This window comes from Nerophis ophidion, linkage group LG16 (assembly GCF_033978795.1).
Source record: "Nerophis ophidion isolate RoL-2023_Sa linkage group LG16, RoL_Noph_v1.0, whole genome shotgun sequence".
NCBI lineage: Eukaryota > Metazoa > Chordata > Actinopteri > Syngnathiformes > Syngnathidae > Nerophis > Nerophis ophidion.
This window is the reverse complement of record NC_084626.1, coordinates 11321815-11349056: the sequence shown is the minus strand read 5'-3', so window position 1 is coordinate 11349056 and position 27242 is coordinate 11321815. Positions and strand designations below refer to the sequence as shown.

Here is a 27242-nt window from a genome sequence, read left to right as displayed (position 1 = left end):
TAATGTTCTTTAGTTTCAATGGAACATATAGAGTTTTTTGGTGTTGTTTACTGGCGTCATATTACAGTCTACACGTATCTCTTATGTGTGACTGCAATCTACTGGTCACACTTATCATTACAGCATGTACCAAATAAAATTGCTTCGAGGTCGGTAAGCCCAACCGAAATTATTCCGTACATCAGGCGCACCGGGTTATAAGGTGCACTGTCGGTTTTTGAGAAAATGGAAGTATTTTAAATGTGCCTTATAGTCCTGAAAATACAGTACTTATATATTCGTAGTGTGTATATAAAATGATGATGAAATGTTTTGACGTTGTTTTAAAGTGCTGTGAAGGCTACAATGGTGACTTCCATTAGCCACCTATTCCACGTGTGTATTTATCATCGATCCTAAAAAAAAAAAAGACGTGCTCTTTTCCCTAAAAAAAATTGTAAACAATATGCACAATTCCCCAAAAAGTGCTGGTCCCCTTTAAATCAAAAATATTTCTAACCAAATTTTCCATCATTTTCCCATTCTGGCTGTGAGCAGGTTACTGTCTGAACACATGTTGTTGTAAATTACACAAACTATATCTATAATGGTGGTAATCCCATTCACCCACCTCTTTTAAGCTTGTACGTGTCTTTGCAACTGTCTTTTCAAACGGAATGTTTCCACTCGCCTGTTTTGCCACATCCATCTTCTTCGCCTTCCTGATGTAGTATCACTCATTTCATGTGTGTGCACACTTAATCCCACTCGACCCTCTTTCGTTCGCTGGGAACGCCATAAAGAAGCACCTCCTACTCCTTGTCGGTGAATTCCTTAATTTCAGGCGTCTTGCTCATGATCTTTGTTTTTGTGGTTGTGCAGAGTGGGGGCTCTTAGGGGCGCATGGCTAATTTGAATATGATTTGTGTTTCGGTAAAGTTACAAAAGACTTAAAGGCCTACTGAAATGAGATTTTCTTATTTAAACTGGGATAGCAGGTCCATTCTATGTGTCATACTTGATCGATTCACGATTCTGCCATATTTTTGCTGAAAGGATTTAGTAGAGAACATCCACGATAAAGTTCGCAACTTTCGGTGTTAAGAGAAAAGCCCTGCCTCTACCGGAAGTCGCAGACGATGACGTCACACGTGTGTAGGCTCCTCACGTAATCCCATTGATTTTAATGGGAGCCTCCAAAAAAAGTGCTATTCGGACGGAGAAAATGACAATTTCCCCATTAATTTGAGCGAGGATGAAAGATTTGTGTTTGAGGATATTGATAGCGGCGGACTAGAAAAAAAAAATAAAAAAAATAAAAAATCTATTGTCGAGGCGGCTGATTGGAGCTGTGGCCGCAAGGTTGTTGGTGCCTGTCGTGGCGGTAATCCCAGAACCCGTTGGTGGACACCAGCAGTGAGGGATGCCGTCAAGCTGAAGAAGGAGTCCTATCGGGTTCTTTTGGCTCATAGGACTCCGGAGGCAGTGGACAGGTACCGACGGGCCAAGCGGTGTGCAGCTTTAGCGGTCGCGGAGGCAAAAACTCGGACATGGGAAGAGTTCGGGGAAGCAATGGAAAACGACTTCTGGACCGCTTCGAAGCAATTCTGGACCACCATACGCCGCCTCAGGAAGGGGAAGCAGTGCACTATCAACACCGTGTATGGTGCGGATGGTGTTCTGCTGACTTCGACTGCGGATGTTGTGGATCGGTGGAGGGAATACTTCGAAGACCTCCTCAATCCCACCAACACGTCTTCCTTTGAGGAAGCGGTGCCTGGGGAATCTGTAGTGGACTCTCCTATTTCTGGGGCTGAGGTCGCTGAGGTAGTTAAAAAGCTCCTCAGCGGCAAGGCCCCGGGGGTGGATGAGATCCGCCCGGAGTTCCTTAAGGCTCTGGATGCTGTGGGGCTGTCTTGGTTGACAAGACTCTGCAGCATCGCGTGGACATCGGGGGCGGTACCTCTGGATTGGCAGACCGGGGTGGTGGTCCCTCTCTTTAAGAAGGGGGACCGGAGGGTGTGTTCCAACTATCGTGGGATCACACTCCTCAGCCTTCCCGGTAAGGTTTATTCAGGTGTACTGGAGAGGAGGCTTCGCCGGATAGTCGAACCTCGGATTCAGGAGGAACAGTGTGGTTTTCGTCCTGGTCGTGGAACTGTGGACCAGCTCTATACTCTCGGCAGGGTTTTTGAGGGTGCATGGGAGTTTGCCCAACCAGTCTACATGTGCTTTGTGGACTTGGAGAAGGCATTCGACCGTGTCCCTCGGGAAGTCCTGTGGGGAGTGCTCAGAGAGTATGGGGTACCGGACTGTCTTATTGTGGCGGTCCGTTCCCTGTATGATCAGTGTCAGAGCTTGGTCCGCATTGCTGGCAGTAAGTCGGACACGTTTCCAGTGAGGGTTGGACTCCGCCAAGGCTGTCCTTTGTCACTGATTCTGTTCATAACTTTTATGGACAGAATTTCTAGGCGCAGCCAAGGCGTTGAGGGGATCCGGTTTGGTGGCCACGGGCCATCTCCGGGTTGGGGAGGAGACCCTACCCCAAGTGGAGGAGTTCAAGTACCTAGGAGTCTTGTTCACGAGTGAGGGAAGAGTGGATCGTGAGATCGACAGGCGAATCGGTGCGGCGTCTTCAGTAATGCGGACGTTGTATCGATCCGTTGTGGTGAAGAAGGAGCTGAGCCGGAAGGCAAAGCTTTCAATTTACCGGTCGATCTACGTTCCCATCCTCACCTATGGTCATGAGCTTTGGGTCATGACCGAAAGGATAAGATCACGGGTACAAGCGGCCGAAATGAGTTTCCTCCGCCGGGTGGCGGGGCTCTCCCTTAGAGATAGGGTGAGAAGCTCTGCCATCCGGGAGGAGCTCAACGTAAATCCGCTGCTCCTCCACATCGAGAGGAGCCAGATGAGGTGGTTCGGGCATCTGGTCAGGATGCCACCCGAACGCCTCCCTAGGGATGTGTTTAGGGCACGTCCAGCTGGTAGGAGGCCACGGGGAAGACCCAGGACACGTTGGGAAGACTATGTCTCCCGGCTGGCCTGGGAACGCCTCGGGATCCCCCGGGAAGAGCTAGACGAAGTGGCTGGAGATAGGGAAGTCTGGGCTTCCCTGCTTAGGCAGCTGCCCCCGCGACCCAACCTCGGATAAGCGGAAGATGATGGATGGATGGATGGATGGATAAAAAAAAATAAGTAAAAAAAAATTGGGACGGATTCCGATGTTTTTAGAGACATTTACTAGGATAATTCTGGGAAATCCCTTATCTTTCTATTGTGTTGCTTGTGTTTTAGTGAGGTTAACAGTACCTGATAGTCGGCGGTGTACGTCCACGGGTGTCTTGACGCCAATGTCTCAGGGGAGTCGACGGCAGCTTTATGGACGGCACAAGCTCAGCTTTTCTCCGGTAAGAAGCGACTTTTTACCACAATTTTCTCACCGAAACCTGCTGGTTGACATTCGGTCGTGATTCATGTTTGCTTGACCGCGCACTGATCCATAGTAAAGTTTCACCTCCAGGAATTTTAAACAAGGAATCACCGTGTGTTTGTGTGGCTAAGGGCTAAAGCTTTCCAACTCCATCTTTCTACTGTGACTTCTCCAATATTAATTGAACAAATCGCAAAAGATTTGGCAACACAGATCTCCAAAATACTGTGTAATTATGCCGTTAAAGCAGACAACTTTTAGCTGTGTGTGTGTGCGTAGCGCTCATACTTCCTAAAAACCTGTGACGTCTTGCGTAAACGTCATTATTACACAACGTTTTCAAGACGAAACTCCCGGGAAATTTAAAATTGTAATTTAGTAAACTAAAAAGGCCGTATTGGCATGTGTTGCAAAGGTAATATTTCATCATAGATATATAAAGTATCAGACTGCGTGGTGGGTAGTGGTGGCTTTCAGTAGGCCTTTAAAGTTAGTATTATTCACGGATGATATAGTGTTTTGTTCAGGAGAGAACCCACAAGAGCTAACACAAATAATAACAGAAGAAATTAACAAATTAAAAATATGGTTTGACAAAAACAAACTATCCTTAAACCTCAGTTAAACTAAAATGATGATATTTTGTAACAGTAAAAGAGAAATTCAAACACAAATACAAATAAATGGAATATCAAGATGTAATGATTGGTGATAAAGTTAACTGGAAACGTCAAATAAAAAATATGCAACATAAAGTGACAAGAAATACATCAATAATAGTTCAGCAAAATATGTTCTGGACCAAAAATAACTTCATATTCTCTACTGCTCACTAGTGTTACCATATCTGAGTTATTGTGTAGAAATATGGAGAAACAACTACAAATGTGCGCTTCATTCAGTAACGGTGTTAAAAAAAAATCAAAGGCAAAGGCAGGATTAAATAGTGCTCTGATTGGTGCACGGGAAACAGGTGAGTGTCCCCAACACCAATCAGACACAGGTGAAGACAGTAAGCACCCATGGAAACAGTGGCCTAGTGGTTAGAGTGTCCGCCCTGAGATCGGTAGGTTGTGAGTTCAAACCCCGGCCAAGATATACTAAAGACAATAAAAATGGGACCCATTACCTACCTGCTTGGCACTCAGCATCAAGGGTTGGAATTGGGGGTTAAATTACCAAAAATGATTCCCGGGCGCAGCCACTGCAGCCCACTGCTCCCCTCGTCTCCCAGCAGGTGAACAAGGGGATGGGTCAAATGCAGAGGAAAAATTTCACCACGACTAGTGTGTGTGACAATCATTGGTATTTTAACTTGAATTTTTTAGAAAACAAACCCTGGGGTGTACAAAAACAGGAACTGAGAGAGTCCAAAAACCAAACAAAACATGATCCGGGCAGCAGATCATAAAATTCCTACTCCTTTTCAGACCAGTTGAAAAAAGAAGCTGGGAATTGTGCTGCATCATGTTGTAATTGTATGCATGTTGGAAATATACTCAAACCACAACCATAACCATGACACATGGGGGCGTGGGCAGGGAGTGACCCTGCAGCTGCACTCCAACATGTACGCTTAATCCCACATTGATTGTGATGTACAAAAGAAATGTGCTTGGATGAATGTGTCTGGACACTTCAATACTGGACATCTGAAATGGTTTGTGCGTACAACGTTTTTTGGATTTAATCGTAAACCATTTTTTTGAGGGAAATCCACCCAATTCCTCATTCGTAATAAAGCCCCTGGTTTTGTATGTATTTTTTATACAAAAATTATGGTAACATTTTTTTCTTTCTAGACAGACACACAGGGGACTAGAAAAATTAATTTGTAAATTTCACGGTAAAAAAACGGGAGCTCAGTCGCCAGAATTTTACAGTAAAAAATTTTATTGGTGGTTTTTACACTAAAAACTGTACCAGTGTTATTTCTATGATGACAATTTTTAAATTTTTTTACACTAAAATCTACTGATTTTATTTTTACAGTGAGAAATGCACAAAAAAATCCATCCATTTTCTAGCGCTTGTCCCTTTCGGGGTCGCGGGGGGTGCTGGAGCCTGTCTCAGCTGCATTCGGGCGGAAGGCGGGGTTTGATTGATTGATTGATTGATACTTTTATTAGTAGATTGCACAGTTCAGTACATATTCTGTACAATTGACCACTAAATGGTAACACCCGAATAAGTTTTTCAACTTGTTTAAGTCGGGGTCCACGTTAATCAATTCATGGTACAAATAAATACTATCAGCATAATACAGTCATCACACAAGTTAATCATCATAGTATATACATTGAATTATTTACATTATTTACAATCCGGGGGGTGGGATGAGGAGCTTTGGTTGATATCAGTACTTCAGTTATCAACAATTGCATCAACAGAGAAATGGACATTGAAACAGTGTAGCCCTTACTTGGTAGAATATGTACAGCCAGCAGGGAACATAGAGAGTTCAGATAGCATAAGAACAAGTATATACATTAGAAGTACATTTGATTATTTACTTTAGGTTATTTATAATCCGGGGAGATGGTATGTGAATGGAAGAGGGTATTAGTAGAGGGTTGAAGTTGCCTGGAGGTGTTGTTGATTTAGAGCGGTTTTGAAGGAGGATAGAGATGCACTTACTTTCACACCTGTTGGGAGTGCATTCCACATTGATGTGGCATAGAAAGGGAATGAGTTAAGACCTTTGTTGGATCGGAATCTGGGATTAACGTTGTTTGTGGAGCTCCCCCTGGTGTTGTGGTTATGGCGGTCATTTACGTTAAGGAAGTAGTTTGACATGTACTTCGGTATCAGGGAGATGTAGCGGATTTTATAGACTAGGCTCAGTGCAAGTTGTTTGACTCTGTCCTCCACCCTGAGCCAGCCCACTTTGGAGAAGTGGGTTGGAGTGAGGTGTGATCTGGGGTGGAGGTCTAAAAGTAACCATACTAGCTTGTTCTGGGATGTTTGGAGTCTAGATCAAAGGGTTTTGGAGGTGCTGGGGTATCAGGAGGTGCAAGCGTAATCTAAAAAGGGTTGAATGAGAGTTCCTGCTAGAATATTCAAGGTGCTTTTGTTGACCAGAGAGGAGATTCTGTAGAGGAATCTCGTTCTTTGGTTGACCTTTTTGATTACCGTACCTTGGTGGCCATTTTATCACATGAAAGATTAGCCTCCAGAATGGAACCTAGGTAGGTGATCTCATCTTTTCTGGTGATAACAATGTCACCCACTTTTATAGTGAAGTTACTGACTTTCTTAAGTTTGATATGGGACCCAAATAGGATGGATTCCCTTTTACCTAAGTGTATGGATAGCTTGTTGTCAGCGAGCCAGGTGCAAATATTAAGGAGTTCAGCACTGAGGAATTGTTCCACCTGTGACTTGTCCTTGCCGGATACCAGCAGGGCCGAGTCATCCGCAAACAGGAACAATTCACAGTGGCATGCTGATGGCATGTCATTTACACCCTGGACAAGTCGCCATCTCATCATAGGGCCAACACAAATAGACAAAATTCTCACTCACATTCACACACTAGGGTCAATTTAGTGTTGTCACTCAACCTATCCCCAGGTGCGTGTTTTTTGTAAATGGGAGAAAGCCGAAGTAACCGGAGGGAACCCATGCAGTCACTCCACACATAAATATTGTAATCTGGTTTCGTTCTAAACCTAAATTGAACCCAGATTCCTTTATTGACAGGATTTAATTGCTGTATGCTTTGTTTACCTCGGACTGCATTCATGAACCCAATCTACTGTAAATAATATTCTTGACTTGAACTGGTTGAGAAACAGTAAAACGTGGGTCTGGAGCCGCAATCTTTAGCTCCCTGGACCTCTTTCAGAGATGTGTGAAAATGGAAAAAAAATGAAGAAAAAAAAAAAACATTTTTTAAATATATTTTCTGAAGGAGAACAAACATGCTACAAACCTTCCTAATTGTTAGAAATCCCACTGTTTATGTCATACATGCTTCACTGATGAGTGTATTTGGCAAGCACCGATTTGTCCTACTAATTTCAGCGATCCTTGAACTCATCGTAGTTTGTTTACGTGTACAACTTTCTCAGATGCCGCCACAGAAAGACGTGTTTTATACCACTGCTTCTTTGTCTCATTTTGTCCACCGAATGTTTTATGCTGTGCGTGGATGCACAAAAGTTGAGAGTTTTGTTGATTTTATTGATTTGCTGGAGTGATTATCAGGCATATTTGGCCAATCCATGACTGCAAGTTAATCGATGCTAACATGCTATTTAGGCTGGCTGTATGTACATATTGCATCATTAAGCCTCGTTTGTAGCTATATTTGAGCTCATTTAATTTCCTTTACTTATATCCTCTGTGTATTTAATTTATACTTGCATGTCCCATGACACATTGTCTGTATGTAATATTGGCTGCATTTATGATAGTTGTTTGTGTGCCATGTTGTTCCAGACCACAGCAAAAAAAATACCCAGCTTGCAAAGATTGTAATAAATCCATTAGAAGAAGGTAGCCTGCCGTTAATTTTAACTTGGACACACACCAATCTAAGACAAGTAATTTCAAAAAGTTATCTCATCCTGTGAGAAGCCTCCATGGTACTAATGTTTTCCAATGTTGCAAAAAATGTGTTGAATAAAAATAAAAGTACAACATTTCTGTCAATGAAGATTTGCATCAGCCTTTGATAGTAGGCTAATATAGACACTTGCATCATGTGTTGTCTTCATTATAACACTAATATAGGCTTTTATTTTTTAGCAGCTTCAGACAGATTTTTTTTTCTATTTTTGGTCCAACATTGGTCAACATTTTGGGTTGCCGACCACTGCACTAGATTCAAGTACATAGTTAGGGTTATCATTAAAGTTAAAAAAAATAAATACAGAAAATAGTAAAAAAAATGGTCTTTATCTTAAAACTTTAGGCACACAAACACGTCTGGTACATCAAAGAAAGAAAAATACATATCTTTAATCAATGTGTTACATATTAATTCAATATACACAACACAGTGTGGCTATGAACTTTTTCTTTTGTATGTATATACTTGACACACTGGTGCATGCATAAGCGCTCATTATCTGATCCACTTCAATTTGCTGGTCCAGTGGAAATGTGTGGGCTGCTGCAAGCGTCTCAGGCATTTAATAAAAAAAAAGCCTTTTTTAAAAGCGTTATTGTTAGATTCCGCAATCATTTTGATCAACAAGAAAAGAGCATGTGATATAAGGTTGCAGGTCAACAGATGTAATGTTTCCAAATGAGGACGTCGCTCATGTGATGAAACAGACCATGAACCTCGCTGCGGCCATCTAGCCTACTTACGCCATTAAGTCGCTGGTTCTGCACCTACACATTGTTACTATTGATTAGCGGAATGAGAGCGTATTAAGGTGGTTTGTCTTAGGAATTGCATCCTGCTCTGGCTGTGACCTGTGTGTGTGTGTGTGTGTGTGTGTGTGTGTGTGTGTGTGTGTGTGTGTGTGTGTGTGTGTTCTTGTATTTCTAGCTTTCTTGAAACATCAACAAGCAAAAGCGCCTTCCATATGAGGACTGGCGAACAAGTTAGGACCGACATCATGGTCCCAATATGGAAAAAGCATTGCATCTAATAAAGAACGTCTAATTTTCCCCCCTGGTGGTGAAATCTATCAAAAATTAGTTTGGTCTCAAAAGGAGGGATATTTCAAATTGACTCTGTCTCGGGTTTGGAAGTGTTCCCCCTTTGGTCAACATATGAAATAACAAGTGTGTGTAGAAATTGTAAGTGAAATTTAAATGCACCCTATTTGGCCAAAATTTATAAAAATAAATACAATAACTATGTATATAGAGACATAGCGTAATAACTTCAAGTAAATAATGAAGATTCAAAACCAATTACAAACTAAAAAGTAAAAATGATTCACTAAAGGCAGTGTTTTTCTCACAACGGGCCGACTTTTTTCTTTTTAAATTGGGAACAATTTCTCATGTTCTTTCTTTTTCTGTAATAGTGCAATATTTTCTCGTAAAATTATTACTTTTTCAATGCAAAATCGTGACATTTGTCTTATAGAATTCTAACTTTTATCACAATATTGTAATTTTTTTTGTTGTTCTAGTAAAATAGTGAAAAATTTTTTAGAAAAATTGTGACTTTTGTCATAATTCTGCCAAATAAAATTTCGATGAATATTATAATATTGCCAACTTTTTAAAGTTGTCCAATAAAATTGTGACATTTGCCAAGTAAAATTAGGAGTCTTTTCATAAAATTGCCAACATTTTAGGCTTTTCTTGTAAAATTGTGGCTGTTATTGAGGTAAATTCCAATTTTTTTCATGATATTGCACAAATCTTCAGTTTCTCTTGTACGATTTTTACTTGCGTTGAGTAAAATTACGACTTTTATTATATTACTGCCAAAATTCAAAGTTTTTCTTGTGAAATTCCAACAAATTTTTCACAAGTGTTTTTATATTTCCATAGTATGTATAAAATATTAATGTTGTTAATACAAATATTTGTATATCTAGAAAGGGTGGTTCTAAAGAGGGAGGCATTTTTCAAAGATCTCAAGAAGGTGACAAATACAAGAATGTGTGTGCGGTGTGCGTCCGTGCGTGTGTGTGTGTGTGTGTGTGTGTGTGTGTGTGTGTGTGTGTGTGTGTGTGTGTGTGTGTGTGTGTGTGTGTGTGTGTGTGTGTGTTGAATATAATTCCCTTGTTAAAAAGGTCACATCACAAAAGGGATACCTCAGAATTCTCTTTTTATTGATAGAAGTCCTCCACATGGTATTGTGTGCTTGCTTTGTTTTGTACAAGCGGGAACAAAAGCCAAATAGTCTCCATGGTGATCACAGTAACGCCTTAAACTAGTCTTTCTCAACTGGTGGGTCAGGAGGATCACTGAGCCATTAAACAATTACATGATAATATGGATTAAATGGCGAATGTCAGATTTATTTATTTTTTGATGCAGATGTCTATTTTAGTCATTGTTATGCATTATTATGTACCTCCTTAGTCCCCCAATAATGTGCTACTTTCACTACGACCCACCCTTGCTTCTGATGGGTCGTATTTAGCGCCTTGCATGGCCGCTTCCGCCATGAATAGGGGAATGTGATGTATAATGTTAAGCGCTTTGGGTACCATTCCAGGCAAAGTAAAGCGCTATATAAGTAGAGACCATTTTACCATTTACCAATTCTAATAGTCAGTCTGATATTCTGTGTCTAGTTATTACGTGCGTATTGCTATGCGTCCTATATTATATATTTCATACTGTGGGTCTGGTGTTCTGTTTTAATATTCCTTCTTATATAGTTTGGGTCTTATATTCCGGTTTTAAAATCAATGTCTTATTGTCTGGGTTTTATATTCTGTGTCCTATATTACAGGGTTCCCCAACCTTTTTTCCACCAGGGACCGGTTTAATGTATGCATTATTTTTACGGACCGGCTAGCTACGTGTAGCAGATAAAAACAGCAAAAAAATGATCCCTTGGCTACAATCTGGAATATAAACATTGTATATGTCCACTAATGTGCATTGTCCCGTGTACTATAACAAAGGAGTTGTAAAATATGTCTATTAAACAAGCTTATTGGTGTTTAGTGGGACAGGAGAAAGTTAGTTGCGGTCGTTCACAAATTAATAATGTTTCTGTGCGGCCCGGTAGCAAATGCATACTGGTTAGGGACCACTGTTAAATTATGTCTTATATTATATATCTTATTTTCTGTTTTATACTGTACGTATTATATATTTCATAGTCCTATATTCTGTCTAATATCATGTGGCTTATATTCTGTATTTTATAGTCTGTTTTATATCCTATGACTTAAATTTTGTGTTTTATATTCTGTGTCTTATATTCCGTCATTCTGTCAGATATTCTGTGTTTTACAGTCTGTATCGTATATTGTGTGTAGCATCGCGTCTAATATTTTGTTTTACATTCTGTGTCTTATATTCCGTATCTCATAGTTTGTTTTCAAAACTGTGTTTTATACACGGTTTAATATTGTTTGTAATATTTGTCTTGTATTTTGTTTGTTGAATGTTTTTTTTTTGTGAAATGTATAACTTTTACATCGGCAACACTGAAGATTAAGTGTTTTATATTCCATCTGATATTACAAGTTATATGTTCTGTCCTATATTCTGAGGTTAATGTGCTAAGTCTTATAGTGTGTGTTATGCACTGTCTGATAGCCAGCGTCTCATATCATGGATCTAAAATTCTGTATCTTATATTCTGTTTTATAATCTGCGTTTTATATTCTGTGTTTTATAGTATGTCTGATATTCTGTGTTAAATATTCTGTCCTATATTCTATGTCTAATTGTTCTGTGTCTTATTGTATGTGTTTGATATTAAGTGTCTTATAATCACTGTTGACTATTATGTGTCTTACATTCTGAGTATTATAGTCTGTCTTTTATATTCTGTTTTATTATCTGCGTTTTATATTCTGTATCTTATAGTGTGTCTGATATTCTGTGTTAAATGTTCTGTCCTATATTCTATGTCTAATTATTCTGTGTCTTATATTATGTGTCTGATATTAAGTGTCTTATAACCTGTGTCTACTATTATGTGTCTTATATTCTGTGTATTATAGTGTGCCTTTTATTTGGGCCTTGTATTCTTTGTGTTATTTTGTCCTCCTCTCTTCTGCAATCAGACCCAAGCGCGAACGCCCCCCACCCAGTCCATCAGGCGCCCCCGGTACCGTGCACGCGTGATTGGCTGAATGAGAAGCAGCAGCCGGAACCTTCGCAGCAACCCGCAGAAGACGACCGCCGCCGCCACCACAAGCGGCGACATCATCACAAAGCCGAGAATGATGAGGGCCGAGCTGCTGTTGTCGTCAAGGTAACCGCAGACAGCCGACGAACCATTCAGAATCTGTAAGGACACACAAGGGAGGGAGGGGGTGATATGAGACACCTTGGAGGAAGTCTGGGATCGGGAGCGACATCATCGTGTGCTTAGCGAGGCGTGACGGCGGATGACAGAAGTTGTCAGCAACTCTGAGCTGTCAAACAACACACACACACACACACACACACGACACACTAGGGCTACACACTGCATACTCTAATGCAGTAGTTCTTAACCTTGTTGGAGGTACCGAACCCCACCAGTTTCATATGCGCATTCATCGAACCCTTCTTTAGTGAAAAAATAAAAATAAAAAAAAAAGGTCAAATTCAAGACAAAGTTATACAAACTGTATGTTGTTTTTTTTACTGGTGCACAAAATTAACCGTGCATGAACATCACCTTGTTCAAAGAACAAAACCAACACAGTGTATGAACTCACAACAAATTACACACCTGCAAACCAGATGGAAAATTATGGGGAACCTTGTTCGGGGGCATTCATAATACACTAACAGGGAGAAATTTTTATTTACACGATAAGCCGGGTGTGTCTTAACCTCCGCGGTAGAGGCTCCGCCAAACTCCTGAGGCTGACTCACCGAACCCCTAGGGTTCTATCCAACCCAGGTTAAGAACCACTGCTGTGATGATTTAATGGTCACAGGAACGCAGCACAAGTGCTTGAAATGTTGGGGAGGCTTTTTGCTAAATCTAAAAGGGGGACAAGAATGAAGTTAATGGTGTCACAATACTAATAACTTTAACCTTTTCCAGGCCAAATACCTCCTAAACTGATAGAGATAAGGAACATAGACCCCCTACTTGTATATCTTGTATGGAATTATGATTCTATTTTACATTAAATTTATATTAATTCATTGTATATATAGATAGATAGATAGATAGATAGATAGATAGATAGATAGATAGATAGATAGATAGATGGATAGATAGATGGATAGATAGATAGATAGATAGATAGATAGATAGATAGATAGATAGATAGATAGATAGATAGATAGATAGATAGATAGATAGATAGATAGATAGATAGATAGATAGATAGATAGATAGATAGGTAGATAGATATACATATACATTCATTCATATGCTTATGTGTACTATGGCTATGACGTTTTTTTCCCGTTGCCTCTCTCCAGAGTCCCAGGCTTAGACTGAATATTTATTTGATGTTCGGTGTCCCTGTAGTGTTTGTCTGCTCTTGAATGGGATTGTGATGAAAAGTTAAGTTAAGTTAAAGTTAAAGTAGCAATTATTGTCTCACACACACTACGTATGGTGAAATTTGACCTCTGCATTTGACCCATCCCCTTGTTCACCCCCTGGGAGGTGAGGGGAGCAGTGGGCAGCAGCAAGCCCCGGCTAGTACAGAAGGCGGATTTCGGGCGAGATTCGGGAGAAAGGGGTACTTGGTAATATCCGCTTTTTTAGGTCCAGAGTGGTGAACCACGAGGAGCCGGAAACTAGGTCCAGAGACTCATCAATACGGGGGAGGGGGTGAGAGTCCTTTTTGGTCACTTCGTTGTGCCGTCTGTAATCCACACAGAAATCTTATTTTCCCCTCGGGGATAAATAAAGTGTTTCTGACTCTGACTCTGATTAAAATGATCCTAAAAAGTACCTTGTTATTGTGCAATACTAACATTATTCAAATAATACCAGTGTTGTGCCGCTAATCGCTCACTGGCAAGTAAAGCGCCAATCGACCAACTTCAACATTAATCGTTAGCCAGTAACTAGAGCCCTAATTACTATCTGGCATCTAAAATGCTAATCGCCAGCGATCTCAAGTGCTAACATGAATGTATTAATATCATTATTTATGCACATTCAACTACATGACAGTGTGTTGGCTCGTATTTTTTTTCATCTATTCAAGTTTTTGTTCAAGTGTGTATAAAAGTTTTTGTGGAAACATTTTTTGGGGGGAAAATATACAAAAAATAAAACATTTTTAAAATCTACCAAAAATTTCACGGCCCCCTGCAGTACCTCCGCACACCCCATAGGGGTCACAGTCACCCGGTTTGAAGACATTAGCTTTAATTCATAAACACAAAACTTTGACGTAAATACAAGGCTATATTTTTTCCATAGACAGTTGGCTGAAACAGACGAGTTTTGAGGGTGCAGTGAATGATTTAGACAGGAAAACCAACAGGTTGTGTTAAACGTTGTCTCCTGGAGCTTTTCTTCCTGTCACTCAGACCAGCGACCAAGGGAGATGCAGCAGTGATAGAAATTATAGGTCATTTGCAAGACATCAAAAAACAAAGAACAAGTTTTAGCGTTAACTCTATGATCAATTTATGGACTTATTTTCTAGGGGCAGTCAGGCTGTTGAAGAGGATCCGGTTTGGTGGCTGCAGGATTGGGTCTCTGCTTTTTCCTTGTCCTGACGGCTTCATCTGGCCAGGATCTTCAGCTCTCACTGGATCGGTTCGCAGCCGAATGTGAAGCGACTGGGATGAGAATCAGCACCTCCAAGTACGAGTTCATGGTTCTCGCTCGGAAAAGGGTAGAGTGCCATTTCTGGGTTGGGAAGGAGACCCTGCCCCATGTGGAGGAGTTAAAGTACCTCGAAGTCTTGTTCGCGAGTGAGAGAAGAGTGAATCGTGAGATTGACCGGTGGATCAGTGCAGCGTCTTCAGTAATGCAGACGCTGTATCGATCCATAATGGGTAGGAAAGAGCTGAGCCAATCGATTTACTTTCCCAATCTCACCTACGGTCATGAGCTTTGAGTTATGACCGACAGGACAAGATCACGGGTACAAGCGGCCAAAATTTGTTTCCTGCGCCGGGTGGTGGGTGTCCCCCTCAGAAATAGGGTGAGAAGCTCTGTCATCCGGGAGGAGCTCAGAGTAAAGCCGTTGCTCCTCCACATCGAGAGAAGTCAGATGAGGTGGTTCGGGCATCTGGTCAGGATTCCACGTCAACGCTTCCCCAGGGTGGTGTTTAGGGCACGTCTGACTGTTAAGAGGCCACGGGGAAGACCCAGGACACGTTGGGAAAACTTTGTTTCCCGGCTGGCCACGGAATGCCTCGGGATCCCCCTGGGACAAAGTGGCTGGGTAGAGGGAAGTCTGGGCTTCTCTGTTTAGACTGTTGCCCTGGCCACCCGACCTCGGAAAAGCGGAAGAAGATGGAAGGAATGGATGGACTCTAAAATCATGCTGATTAAAAAAGCAGAGTCTTTAAAAGGTGTCCAGGTATTAACTTTTTTGACACAAACAAGTTTTGAAAGACGGGTTGTATTCTCAGGGAATTCAATTGGTCGCAACTGGACTTTTTGGTTTGTCTTAGAAGACGTTTGGCCTCTCAATGGAATAGGCTTCACCAGTTCATTCTCATAGACTTAGCTTGGTCAAGACAAACCAAACAGTCCCGTTGCGATCGATTGAATGCCCTGGGAGGACAATCACCTGGATGAATGAGAACATTCATAGTTGTCTTATAATCAGCTGTCATATATACAGTCTAATATAGGTAGAGGTATGTTTGCCCGATTGTGGACTACTTGGGGATACCAATGTGTGTGAAATGATGCTGCACAATTCCTGTCGCTCACACTGGAAACGCGGGTGCCAAAGTGGCTGCAAGCTGTGCATAACGAGGCAGGAAGTCTCGTCGCAATTAACATTGTTACAGCTCACTTGATTGCCAACTCAATTCCAATCAGGTCGCTTTTGAGGTTTTCGTATTTGGTTTGACATTTGCAGAAGACACAATTAATAGTCCAGTCATAGGGTTTTTAACGCCGCTTGTTGTGATTTCCAGGCCAACAGGCTAACCACTTTTATTGAATATATCATTTTCTACCAAAGACAAGTCTATCGGAACAAGGAGAGTGATGACAACGTTTCTTAGTCGTCAAGGTGAAGTTCTTCAAAGGAGGCAAAGAGTGGTCCTTCTGCCCTTCTTAATAACTCCTAGTATCTCTTCCAACTATCTTGAAACAGTATCAATATCAAAGATGTGAAACTTGCAAAGACCACCGGAGAAACACGAGACCAGTCAGGAATATTTCAAAGCTGTCCATGATTGGGGTCTGTGTTCTAATTCCCTCGGTTTTTCATCTATTGTCGTTCCCTGACTCACAAATTTGAAATCACAGAAGCGTGATTAACTCGGAGCAACGCTAGGATGATCCCGATGAGCGTATATTTAGTGCCTTACTCGTGTTTATTGCCCACTGAGACGTCCTCCAAACCCCCACACGGCAGTGAAATATGTCGGCTTGTTCGAGGACAAGGCTGTCAATCTTCACAGGAGGACGTGACAGCAGGACTCAGGTAGAACTGTTTTTATTGGTCCCTGAGGTGGACACCAGAAGCAAAGTGCACGGCGTGAAACACGTAGAATACAAGTAGATCATTTATGTTGACACTGTGTGATGGAAGCTTCATAGCACAGCGTCATTGCATCATCACATGCCGTTGTCATGGTAGCAGTGAGCCGAAATGTAGTTGTGTTGATATAACAAAAATATCATGTAAAATAAGTTACATATTGACCCGAATAAAAGACTGCCTTTGACCCCTTGGAACAGGGGTCATCAACACATGCGGCTCTTTAGCGGCGCCATGATGGCTCCATGGAGCTTTTTAAAAAATGTGTGGAAATAGAAGGAAAATGCTTTGAAAAATATGTTTTTTGTTATAATATGGTTTCTGTAGGAGGACAAACACGACACGAGCAACGTTTTGTCCTACTAATGTCAGCGGCCCTTGAACTCAACGTTGTGTGGACTGTGACTCAACAGTTTGTTTGCATGTACAGCTTTCTCCAACGCTGCCACAGAAAGACGTGTTTTATGCCACTCCTTCCTTATCTCATTTTGTCCACGAAACGTTTTATACTGTGCGTGAATGCACAAAGGTGAGCTTTGTTGATGTTATCCTTTTGTGTTTAGTGCTAATGAGGCATATTTGGTCACTGCATGACTGCAAGCTAATCGATGCCAACATGTTATTTAGGCTAGCTGTATGTACATATTGCATCATTGTGCCTCATTTGTAGCTATATTTGAGATCATTTAATTTCCTTTTCCCATGTGTATTTAGTTATTTTTCCATGGTTCGTGACACATTAGCTGTATGTAATATTGGCTGCATTTCTTATAGTTGTTTGTGCGCAATGTTGTTCCGGACCAAAGCAAATATTACCCAGCTTGCAAAGATTGTAATAAATCCATTAGAAGAAGACAGCCTGACGTTTTCTTTAATTTGGACATACACATCTATACCTTTGGCCATTCTAAGGAGTTATCACACATTCTCAGAAGTTTTACTAATGTTTTCTAATGTTGTAAAAATGTATTGAATAAATATTCCATTTCAACATTTCTGTCAAAGAAGATTTGTATCAGCATGCGATACGTAGATTGTCATGACGTGGACTTTGGTGCAGTTTGTTTTCCCGTGGTGCAAAGTGATTGGACCGGACACGACGTGAAGGTAATGACATTTTAATTTTATTCACAAAAAGGAACAAACGAAAAGCGCTAACAGAGGAGGTATAAAAACTTGACTATGAAAACAAAAAAAACTAGCACTGCGGCATGAATAACAAAAAACTTACTTTGAACGAGATATGGGCTTGGATCATCGGCATAGAGCAAGGGTGGTAGAGGGTGATCAAGGGTGATGTCGCCAGGCTGACTACCTGGCAACTGTGGCTTAAATAATACTGTGGTGATTGAACAGGTGCGTGAGTCAAAACAAATCAGATGCGTGACATGACAGGTGAAACTAATGGGTAACCATGGAAACAAGACAAGGGAGTGAAAAAGCAGGACTTAAAAAGAGTTCAAAAACCAAACAGGACATAACTTAAACAAAACATGATCCCAGACATGACATAGTCATTTTGATAGTAGTCTAATACAACTAATTAGCCACATCATGTGTTGCCATCATTATAACACTTTTATAAGTCTTTAAATTTTTTGCGCCTCCAGACCGATTACTATTTTGTATTTTTTGGTCTAATATGGCTCTTTCAACATTTTGGGTTGCCGACCTCTGCCTTAGAAGTAATCTTACATTCATGTTTGGACTGAGTTTGGCAACAATTGACTCTTTTGCAAGCTGGTCAGAGCTTTTATTCACTTCACTGAAAAAAAATAGTATTCCAAAAATGTGTGTTGGAAAAAAAAGAGGGGTCTTCTTGATCAGAGCTTTTTTTTTCTCCTAATTGAAAAAAGTACTATTTCAAAAATGTGTTTCGGGTAACAAAGACGGTTCATCTTAGTCAGAGCATTTTTTCACACCATTGAAAATTACTATTTAAAAAAAACATGTCTTGGGGGGAAAAAAGCAGAGTCATATTAGTCAAAGCATTTCTTTCTGTCACCAGGTCCTGCTAAACCTAAAGGGGGGCCCTGGGATTTAGGCCTCAACAACCCCCTCCCTTCAACCTCAACCCTGGTCACTGTGAAAACACTGTTCCAAAAACAAGAACACGGGGGGAAAAAAGGGACATCTTAGTCCTAGTCATCATTTTGTCAATGAAAAAATGACAAAATGTCAATGAAAAAAGTGAAAAATGTATTTTTCACTGGAAAAATACATTTCCAAAAATTTATCATGGGATAAAAAAGGTTTTGTCTTCGTCGGAGCTTTTCTTCCCGTCACTGGAAAAATACATTTCCAAAAAGACCAAAAAGAGTCTTTTTAGTCAAAACATTTCTTCCAAACAGTGAAAAATATTTCAAAAACTTAATTATGTTGTGGAAAAAAAAAAGACTAGTCTTCTTAGTCTAAGTGTTTTTTTCCTATTATGGAAAAAATACCATACTAAAAAACATGTCTTGAAAAAAAGAGGGGTCTTTTTCGTCATAGCTTTTCTTCTATCCATCCATCCATTTTCTACCGCTTATCCCTTTCGTGGTCGTGAGGGGTGTTGGAACCTATCTCATAATATTTCAAAAAACTAAAAAGGGTTTGTTTCAGTCAGAGCTAAACTAAAATTCCAAAAACGTGTCATGGGAAAAAAAAAAAGTGGTCGTCATATTCAGAGCTTTTCTTCTCGTCGCTGAAAAAATACCATTACAAAAACTTGTCATGGAAAAAAAAAAAGAGTTTGTCTTAGTTAGAGCTTTTCTTCCCGTCACTGGAAAAATACATTTCCAAAAATTTGTCATGGGATAAAAAAGGGTTTGTCTTGGTCAGAGCTTTTCTTCCCGTCACTGGAAAAATACATTTCAAAAAATTTGTCATGGGATAAAAAAAGGGTTTGTCTTGGTCAGAGCTTTTCTTCCTGTCACTGGAAAAATACATTTACAAAAACCTGTCATGGAAAAACAAAAGGGTTGTCTTAGTCAGAGCTTTTCTTCCCATCACTGGAAAAATACTATTCCAAAAACATGTCATGGGAAAAAAAAAAAGTGTTCGTCTTAGTCAGAGCTTTGCTTCCTGTTAAATACAATTATAAAAAGTTGTCATGGGAAAAAAACTAATTGTCTTAGTTAGCGCTTTTCTTCCTGTCACTGTAAAAATACTGTACCAAAAACGTGACTTGAGAAAAAAAAAGGGTCATCTTAAAAAGAGCTTTTCATCCCATCACTGAAAGATACAATTCCAAAAACATGTCTTAAGAAAAAAAAGAGGTGATCTTATATTTAGAGTTACTATAATGATATAAGAAAACTTAAATGAAGGAAGAAGAAAGTGTTTGATATCTGCCGTAGTCCATCTTTGGTCACTCCTGTGAGACCAAGCACTGTTTTTAAGCTACCATGACCAAATCTGACTACAATTGTGCACTTTGTGACTGCAATGTCAAAAAAGTGTTATTTCCCTTTAAATGGTGTTCACTTGTGTTGTGCTAGTTGGTCTTTTCCATAGAAACTCTATTGTCAACAACCATAAGTGTTTCACACTAAACAACTAAGGCTGGACCTACTGGATGCTATATTTTGTAAAAAAAAACATTTATTTTGTTCCAAATGCAAATCAATGTATGAATTATCGTCTAAATCCATTGTGCAAATGCTACTGGGCCCTGAAATTGGAGTTAGTTTGTATAAAAGGACTGTACTTCTAAAGGCAATTGTCACATTTTACAAATCCTCATCTGAAAAAAGATGCACACAGAAAGGGGCAAAGTTGAGCAAATACACCGCTTCTGTGTTTTACGTCAGTGTAACCGCATAAGTCTGATTGACTTGAAATTTCTCACACGGGTAAACGCGTTCTACCAAACATCCATTATAATTTGATGCTTTATTGGCCGAATCACCATAAATTAGGTACACATCTTTAAAGGACTGACAAGCATACAGTAGAAGCATTTAAGTCCCATCTTAAAACTCATTTGTATACTTTAGCCTTTAAATACACCCCCATTTTAGACCAGTTGATCTGCCGTTTCTTTTCTTTTCTGTTCCGACCCCCTCTCCCTCTGGGAGGGAGGGCACAGGTGCTGTGGCCACAGATAAAGTGCTGACTGTCCAAAGTCGGGACCCGGGGTGGACCGCTTGCCTGTGCAACGGTTGGGGACACTATGGACTGGACTCTCACAGTTTTATGCTAGATCCACTCGACGTCCATTGCACCGGTCTTCCTGGGGTAGGGGTTGGGGAGGTACATCTACGGTCCTCTCCAAGGTTTCTCATTGTCCCGTTAGATTTGAGTTTTTCCTTGCCCTGATGTGAGATCTGAACCGAGGATGTCGTTGTGGCTTGTACAGTCCTTTGAGACACAATGATTGATTTATTGATTGATTGATTGACAGTGTGTGTGTCAAATTTACGCATGATTGGTAGAACAAAAAAAAATGGCCGCTATACAGCAAAATGTATTTTTAAGATTCAAGATTCAAGATTATTTATTGTCAATTCTTAACATGCACAAGACACATAAGAACTGAAAATTATATTTTCGGCACAGTCCCGCTAAGAGCAGACATACGTTACAGGGAAACAAGACGGGACCGCCAACGGATCAGCCATTTTTACGGCGTTCCTTAAAAAGATGAGAAAAGGGTGACATTGGGTGAGAGGAGGGGGAGTAAAAAAATATCAGTCTAAGGCTAGACCCTCAGGAGGGGTCCAGACTAAGTCCAAGGAAAAAAAAAACTCACAGAGCATGGCACACATTTGAACATGGCACGTATATCACACCAATTGCAACAAAGGGAGGAGGTGGGTTTGAGGAGAATCGGTAACGCTGTATAGCGCTGCTCAGCCATCCACAGCCCCAGGGGAATTAAGCAGTGGTGAAGGTGTTGATTTCAAGGTTGGGGGTCATGTGTGTGCGTATATATCCAATTAACTTTGGGAGGGATGATGAATGTTTTTGTATGCCTGAGGCCGATAGAGTTCAGCTACAGGTGTTGTTGACAAAAAGGAAGGTCAAAAGCATCTATCTTTGAGGAGGCCTCGGGAGATTTTCTTCAGAACAGCCCGTTCCTGTGTCAAGGCCATTCAAGGGAGTCCAAATCGTAGATTAAGAAATTGTTTTGCTTTGAGGAGACAAAAATAGTGACTTATCGCTCTGTTTGTCCATGCTGGATATCTTCAATTCCAATTAATTATTCCTTCTCCCACAGCCCGACCCAATCCTTCCATTGCGTTGAACAGCTGTTGGGCCCCTTGAGTGGCTACCATCGTCTTCCGATTTTGTCGATACACCAGAGCAATGCCCCAGCCCAATCAGCAAGTGCCCCGCGATCACAGCTCCAAATAGGTAGATGTCTTCGACGTCCTCGATGGAGAGTGCTGAGAGGCACATGATCCTCCATGTGTTCCAGGAGTCCCTCACGTACCCCGCAGCGATGGTTCCATCAGGGAAGCCAGGCTCCCCCGGACCTCTTCTTCTTGTCGAAAAGACTGTGTCAATTGCGTCAAGAGTCCAGCTGATCATATTCATATTGAAATTTGGAGTAGAGGACAGCGCAAAGAAATGGGCTTTAAAAAAGTTCAGACAAAGACAAAGAGAGCAAGCGGGGAAGGAGGAAACGGAGAGTGCGACCGCCCTCACCAGAGTGATCAATACTTGGTCACTAAAGTTAATCTATTTGAATTTCATCCCAAAACACGTTAAAGCACATTAAATGAAATCCATAAAGCACATCCATCTTACAATACCATCTTACAATACCATAATTGCATGGCCACGGCAAGACTTACAGCAACTAATTGTAGATAATTTATTCCGATTATAAAACTTGGATCTGTATATATTACCGTATTTTCTGGACCATAGGGCGCACAAGATTATAAGGCGCGGGTCTATTCAAGTCTTTTTTCATACAAAATGTACATACGACATGGTTGCATGTTTATGCGACCAAGTCGGTACATCCTTGTCAGTCTCTCCCCGTCATCTTTGTTGTAGCGGTGTAGTGTGCAATAACTAACAATAATCTCTAATAACTAAAGTTCCTTGGGTGAATATTGTAAACTCACTACACCGGTATGTTTTAGCGCTTTCATGGCGAGATATAAGTAACTTGGAACTGAACACTACTTTATATGGCTCTACCAACATGGACTGTTACCAAGACTCATGTGGTTGTTGACAGTGCATGACATCCCTATGACATGTGTAAAAGGAGTGGAAAGAAAGATCATCCTTTTAATTTTCCTGAGGGGACTCTCCTGAAGGAATCAATAAAGTACTATCTATCCAGCAAGGTCGTTCTCCCAAGATGCTGACGGAAAACTCCGGACGAAGCATGCGGGTAGGAATTTATTTATTTGCATAGACCATGCAGGAAGAACAGGAAAAACAAAAGCGTGTCGATAGCACGAAAAATGGGAATAAGTAAGCACTTTGATTAGTGCCCTAGAGCAGGTGAGTGTCCCGTACACTAATCAGAGGCAGGTGGAACTAATCTGGAGTCATGGAAACACAAACCCAGGGGTGCATAAAACAGAACTGAGGTAGTAAAAAGTAACAGAACAAAACATGAACCGGGCAACGGATCATAACACAAAAGCCACAATCGGATTATAAGGCGCCTTAAAGAAGTCATATTAGGATTTTTTTCAAAATGTAAAACACTTCCTTGTGGTGAAAATAACATGTAATTTTGGTTCTTTGGTCAAAATGTTGCATAGATGATGTTTTACAGATCATCTTTGGAGGTCTTATTTACATGGCTCACCTTCGGCAGTGACTTTTTCCTGTCATCTTTGTTGTAGCGGTGTAGCGTGCAAGGACGGGAGTGGAATAAATGTCAAAAGATGGAGCTAACTGTTTTAATGATATTCAAATGTTACTTAAATAACAACAAGTGAGCAGCATCTCCTCATCCGTGGCTTACTAGTGCAACAACGCCGGAAATGTGTCCCGTGAAAAAACGTCCTACCAGAACTCTCTATTAACAAAAGTTACTTGGGTGAATAATGTAAACTCACCACACCGGTAGGTTTTAGCACTTTCATGGGGAGATATAAGTAACTTAGAACTTTACACTACTTTATATTAGAAATGGCAACAACAGAGGATGAATGTCACATAACATGATGAAGAAAATGAAGAAGCTACTATTGACTACGGCATCTTCACGGACTACAGTGGAGGATGTGCACACATTTTCAGGACTTATGCAGATCTGAAATACACATCAGCAGGTAGCAGAGGGTTAGAAAAGTTGGTTTTGCATAATATTGTGAAACTAAACGTCAAATAATATGTCTGCTAATGGGTTACATTTTATGGTCCTTATACACACACCATAGTAATACTTGTATCTCTGACTACGGTAGCCGTAATGGATCGACAATCCATCCAGCGGTGCAGCTTCTAAAACGTACTAAAGCATTTTGAAAGATTCTGAAGCGCGGTGTGTGATGTTCTTTAGTTTCAATAGAACATTTAAAGCCGTAATGGATCGACAATCCATCGAGCGGTGCGGCTACACAGTCATACTAAAAAATGTTGACAGATTTTTGAGCGCCATGTGTAATGTGTTTATTTTCAATGGAACATTTAAAGTTTTGGTGTTGTTTACTGGCGTCATATTGCAGTCTACACGTATCTCTTATGTGTGACTACCATCTACTGGACACACTTATTATTACATCATGTACCAAATATAATTGCTTTGTGGTCAGTAAACACAACCAGAATTATTCCCTACATTAGACTCACCGGGTTACAAGGCGCACTGTCTATTTTTTAGAAAATTAAAGGATTTTAAGTCTGCCTTATAGTCGGAAAAATACGGTACATGCATAGCGTGTCTTACAAAGCAAAATGTAGCCCAATCAAAAAGTAATTTCCAGTTATTTACAAGTAAGAGTCCACACTTCTATGACATATTCACCTTCCTGGTGGAAAATGTTAATTTCATATAATATATAAAAATCTGGGCATATCTTTCAAGGCAACTATTTGAGAGGTAGGACACAAAAGGTTCAGTTTGATGCCTTCAAACATGTTCTCTATTAACATTGTTGCCCTTGGGGAAACTGGGTAACACACGGCACACTGACAAAGCTTAACCTATTGTTACTATAACATCCTACAAGGTTAATATAGGTTTCTTCTCTTTCTTCCCCTCCATTTTTCCGGTATTCATTTGTTATCTGTAGTTATCATTACGTATATGTATTGTTGCATTTGAACAACTGTATTGTTGATAATGGAGGTGAATTATTGGTATTGTTCATTATCAATAGCCCTATCTCTTTTGGTATTTGTAATGCTCCAGTTGTAGTGTAAATATGCTCACTGTCATTTCTGTATTATTATTTATTTCGCTAACTGCTTCTTTGCTATCACTTTTACCATCATTTGTACATATTGTATGTGCTGGTGTTGTTCTATTGTTGTTGTTGTTGTTGTTTTTTGTTGTGTTTGCTGTTGTTGTTTTTGTTTCTCTGTCTAATTCACCTCTAGTCCCCACAATTTCCCCCTCTGTCTTCCTTTTTTTACTCTTTCTATCTCCTCCTGCTCCGGCCCGGCTCCACCAAATGATAATATGAATAAATTCAACAAAGTCAAATACAATTAAGGCAACAAGAGAAGTATCCCACACTTATTAAATCGTAAATCTGAACAGCCGATCAACTATATGATTTGCCTGAGAAGATGGACAGGACAAAAAAATATATATAAATATATATGGTGTCCCACAGGGGTCCATACTGGATCCCATGTCTTTTGTCATAATGTACTTCCGAGTTAAATAATGTGTACTAACCTTGACCGTAATTATTCACAATGTAAAGCAGAAACAAGAAATCCGAGAATATAAAGAGGTGCTCGTCACTCACTCTGGAATGGCACAGGAAGCCGGCATAGAGCGGCAGCGCGGCAGGCAGCAGCACCACAAAGAAAACCCCGGCTAGCAGCAGGGCGCCAGCCAGAACCACCGACACGTCCCAAAGGACCAGAGCAGCCCCGCATGCCAGACAGCCACACCGTCCTCTCTGGCTGCCCCACGCCGAGCCTCCGCTGTGAGCCACTGGAGGGGGAAGCATCTTGACCTGCTCGCCCATCCACAACTCTTCCTCCTTGTCCTCCTCGCCTGAGCCTCCATCGTCCAGGTCCACGTCCATGCCGCACATCCTGGGAGGAGGAAGAGCAAAGTCAGCACTATCAGAAGACACGGTAAACAGATTTTTTAATTAGGACGGGTCAGCCTCATCAGGTATGGCTGATCAGGAAGTCATCAGATTGAATGGAAATCAGGACGTGACACACACACACCACACACACACACACACACACACACACACACACACACACACACACACACATACACACACACACACACACACACACACACACACGCACACAATCTTAGTGATCAAAGCTTGGTCAATGAAGCTAATCTATTTTAATTTCATCCCAAAACACGTTAAAGCACATTAAATGACATCCATACAGCACATCCATCTTACAATACTATCAATAAGCCGAGCAAACAGTAAGTAAATAGTCCATGTAGTCTCAACTTACCTGATAAAGTATATTCCAAATCCCCTAAGAAATCTTTACTTGCTGTCGTTTCATAAAAAAACATTAAAATGAATATAGGATATAAGTTATGTTGGCAGAGAGAGAAAAAAAATCACCTGCCAGTTGGTTGAGAGCTGCTGAGCACGAGTGAAGGGAGAGAGAGGAAAAGACAGGCGCGCCACCCGAGCCTGCGTTCACGAGACGCCACGTGATCACGGCAAAGCTCTTTTTGTACTGCTTGATTATTGGTTATTTTCAATGAAACGCCTACCGTATTTTTCAGACTATAAGGCACACTTAAAATTCTTTAATTTTCTCAAAACTCGACAGCACGCCTAATAACTCGGTGCGCCTAATGTACGGAATATTTATGGTTGTGCTTACCGACCTCTGAGCAATTTTATTTGGTAGATGGTGAAATGATAAGTTTGACCAGTAGATGGCGGTCACAAATAAGATATACGTGTAGACTGCCCTAAGATGGCAATATGACTCAAATAAACAACACCAACATTTTATATGTTCCATCAAAAATATAGAACATTACACATGGCGCTCAAAAATCCATCAAAATGTTTTAGTACGACTTTGGTAAGCCATGATGCCGCACCGCCCGATGGATTGTACTGTGCTTCAACATACCAGTATTATTATGGTGTGTGTATAAGGTAAGACATATTATCTGGCGTTTTGTTTTGCAATATTTTGCAAAAGCAACTTTTCTTACCTTCTGGTGCCTGCTGATCTGTATTTGGGATCTGCATACATTCTGGTAATTTGCATGTGTCCGCCTTTGTACTCCGTGGGGACTTCGTGGTCAATAAGCTTCTTCTTTTTATCAAACTTTTTGTTATGAGACATTCATCCTCCGCTGTTGCCATTTCTAATATAAAGTAGTGTAAAGTTCTTACTTATATCTCTTAGTAAACTCGCCATGAAAGCGCTAAAAGATACCGGTGTAGTGAGTTTACATTATTCACCCAAGGAACTTTAGTTATTAAAGAGTTCCGTGCGGATGG

The 27242-nt window shown here is 40.7% G+C and overlaps 1 protein-coding gene and 1 long non-coding RNA gene across 2 annotated transcripts in view; one reads left to right on the top strand and one right to left on the bottom strand.

Moving 5' to 3' along the window:
• LOC133534906 (uncharacterized) overlaps window positions 1-17671 on the top strand; it is a 42750-nt gene extending 25079 nt beyond the window's left edge. Inside the window, exons 2-3 of the long non-coding RNA XR_009802097.1 lie at window positions 12082-12272; window positions 14632-17671. This is a non-coding gene — a long non-coding RNA (uncharacterized LOC133534906). The remainder of the gene's footprint in view (window positions 1-12081; window positions 12273-14631) is intronic.
• On the bottom strand, window positions 10101-26361 carry LOC133534905 (transmembrane protein 88). The gene is made up of 3 exons (XM_061874222.1): window positions 26224-26361; window positions 25536-25830; window positions 10101-12305 (listed from the first exon to the last, which is right to left on the bottom strand). The coding sequence occupies exons 2-3, from the start codon at window positions 25827-25829 to the stop codon at window positions 12078-12080; spliced, it is 522 nt and encodes a 173-aa protein (XP_061730206.1). The 5' UTR covers window position 25830; window positions 26224-26361; the 3' UTR covers window positions 10101-12077.
• Between the last annotated feature and the right edge of the window lie 881 nt (window positions 26362-27242).

Bases quoted from the DNA above. Each gene is read 5' to 3' on its own strand.
- LOC133534905 (XM_061874222.1), bottom strand. From the start codon at position 25,829: ATGTGCGGCATGGACGTGGACCTGGACGATGGAGGCTCAGGCGAGGAG. The intron at 12,306-25,535 runs GTGAGTGACGAG...GTGTCCTTACAG, and splicing joins GCTTCCTGTGCCATTCCAGA to ATTCTGAATGGTTCGTCGGC.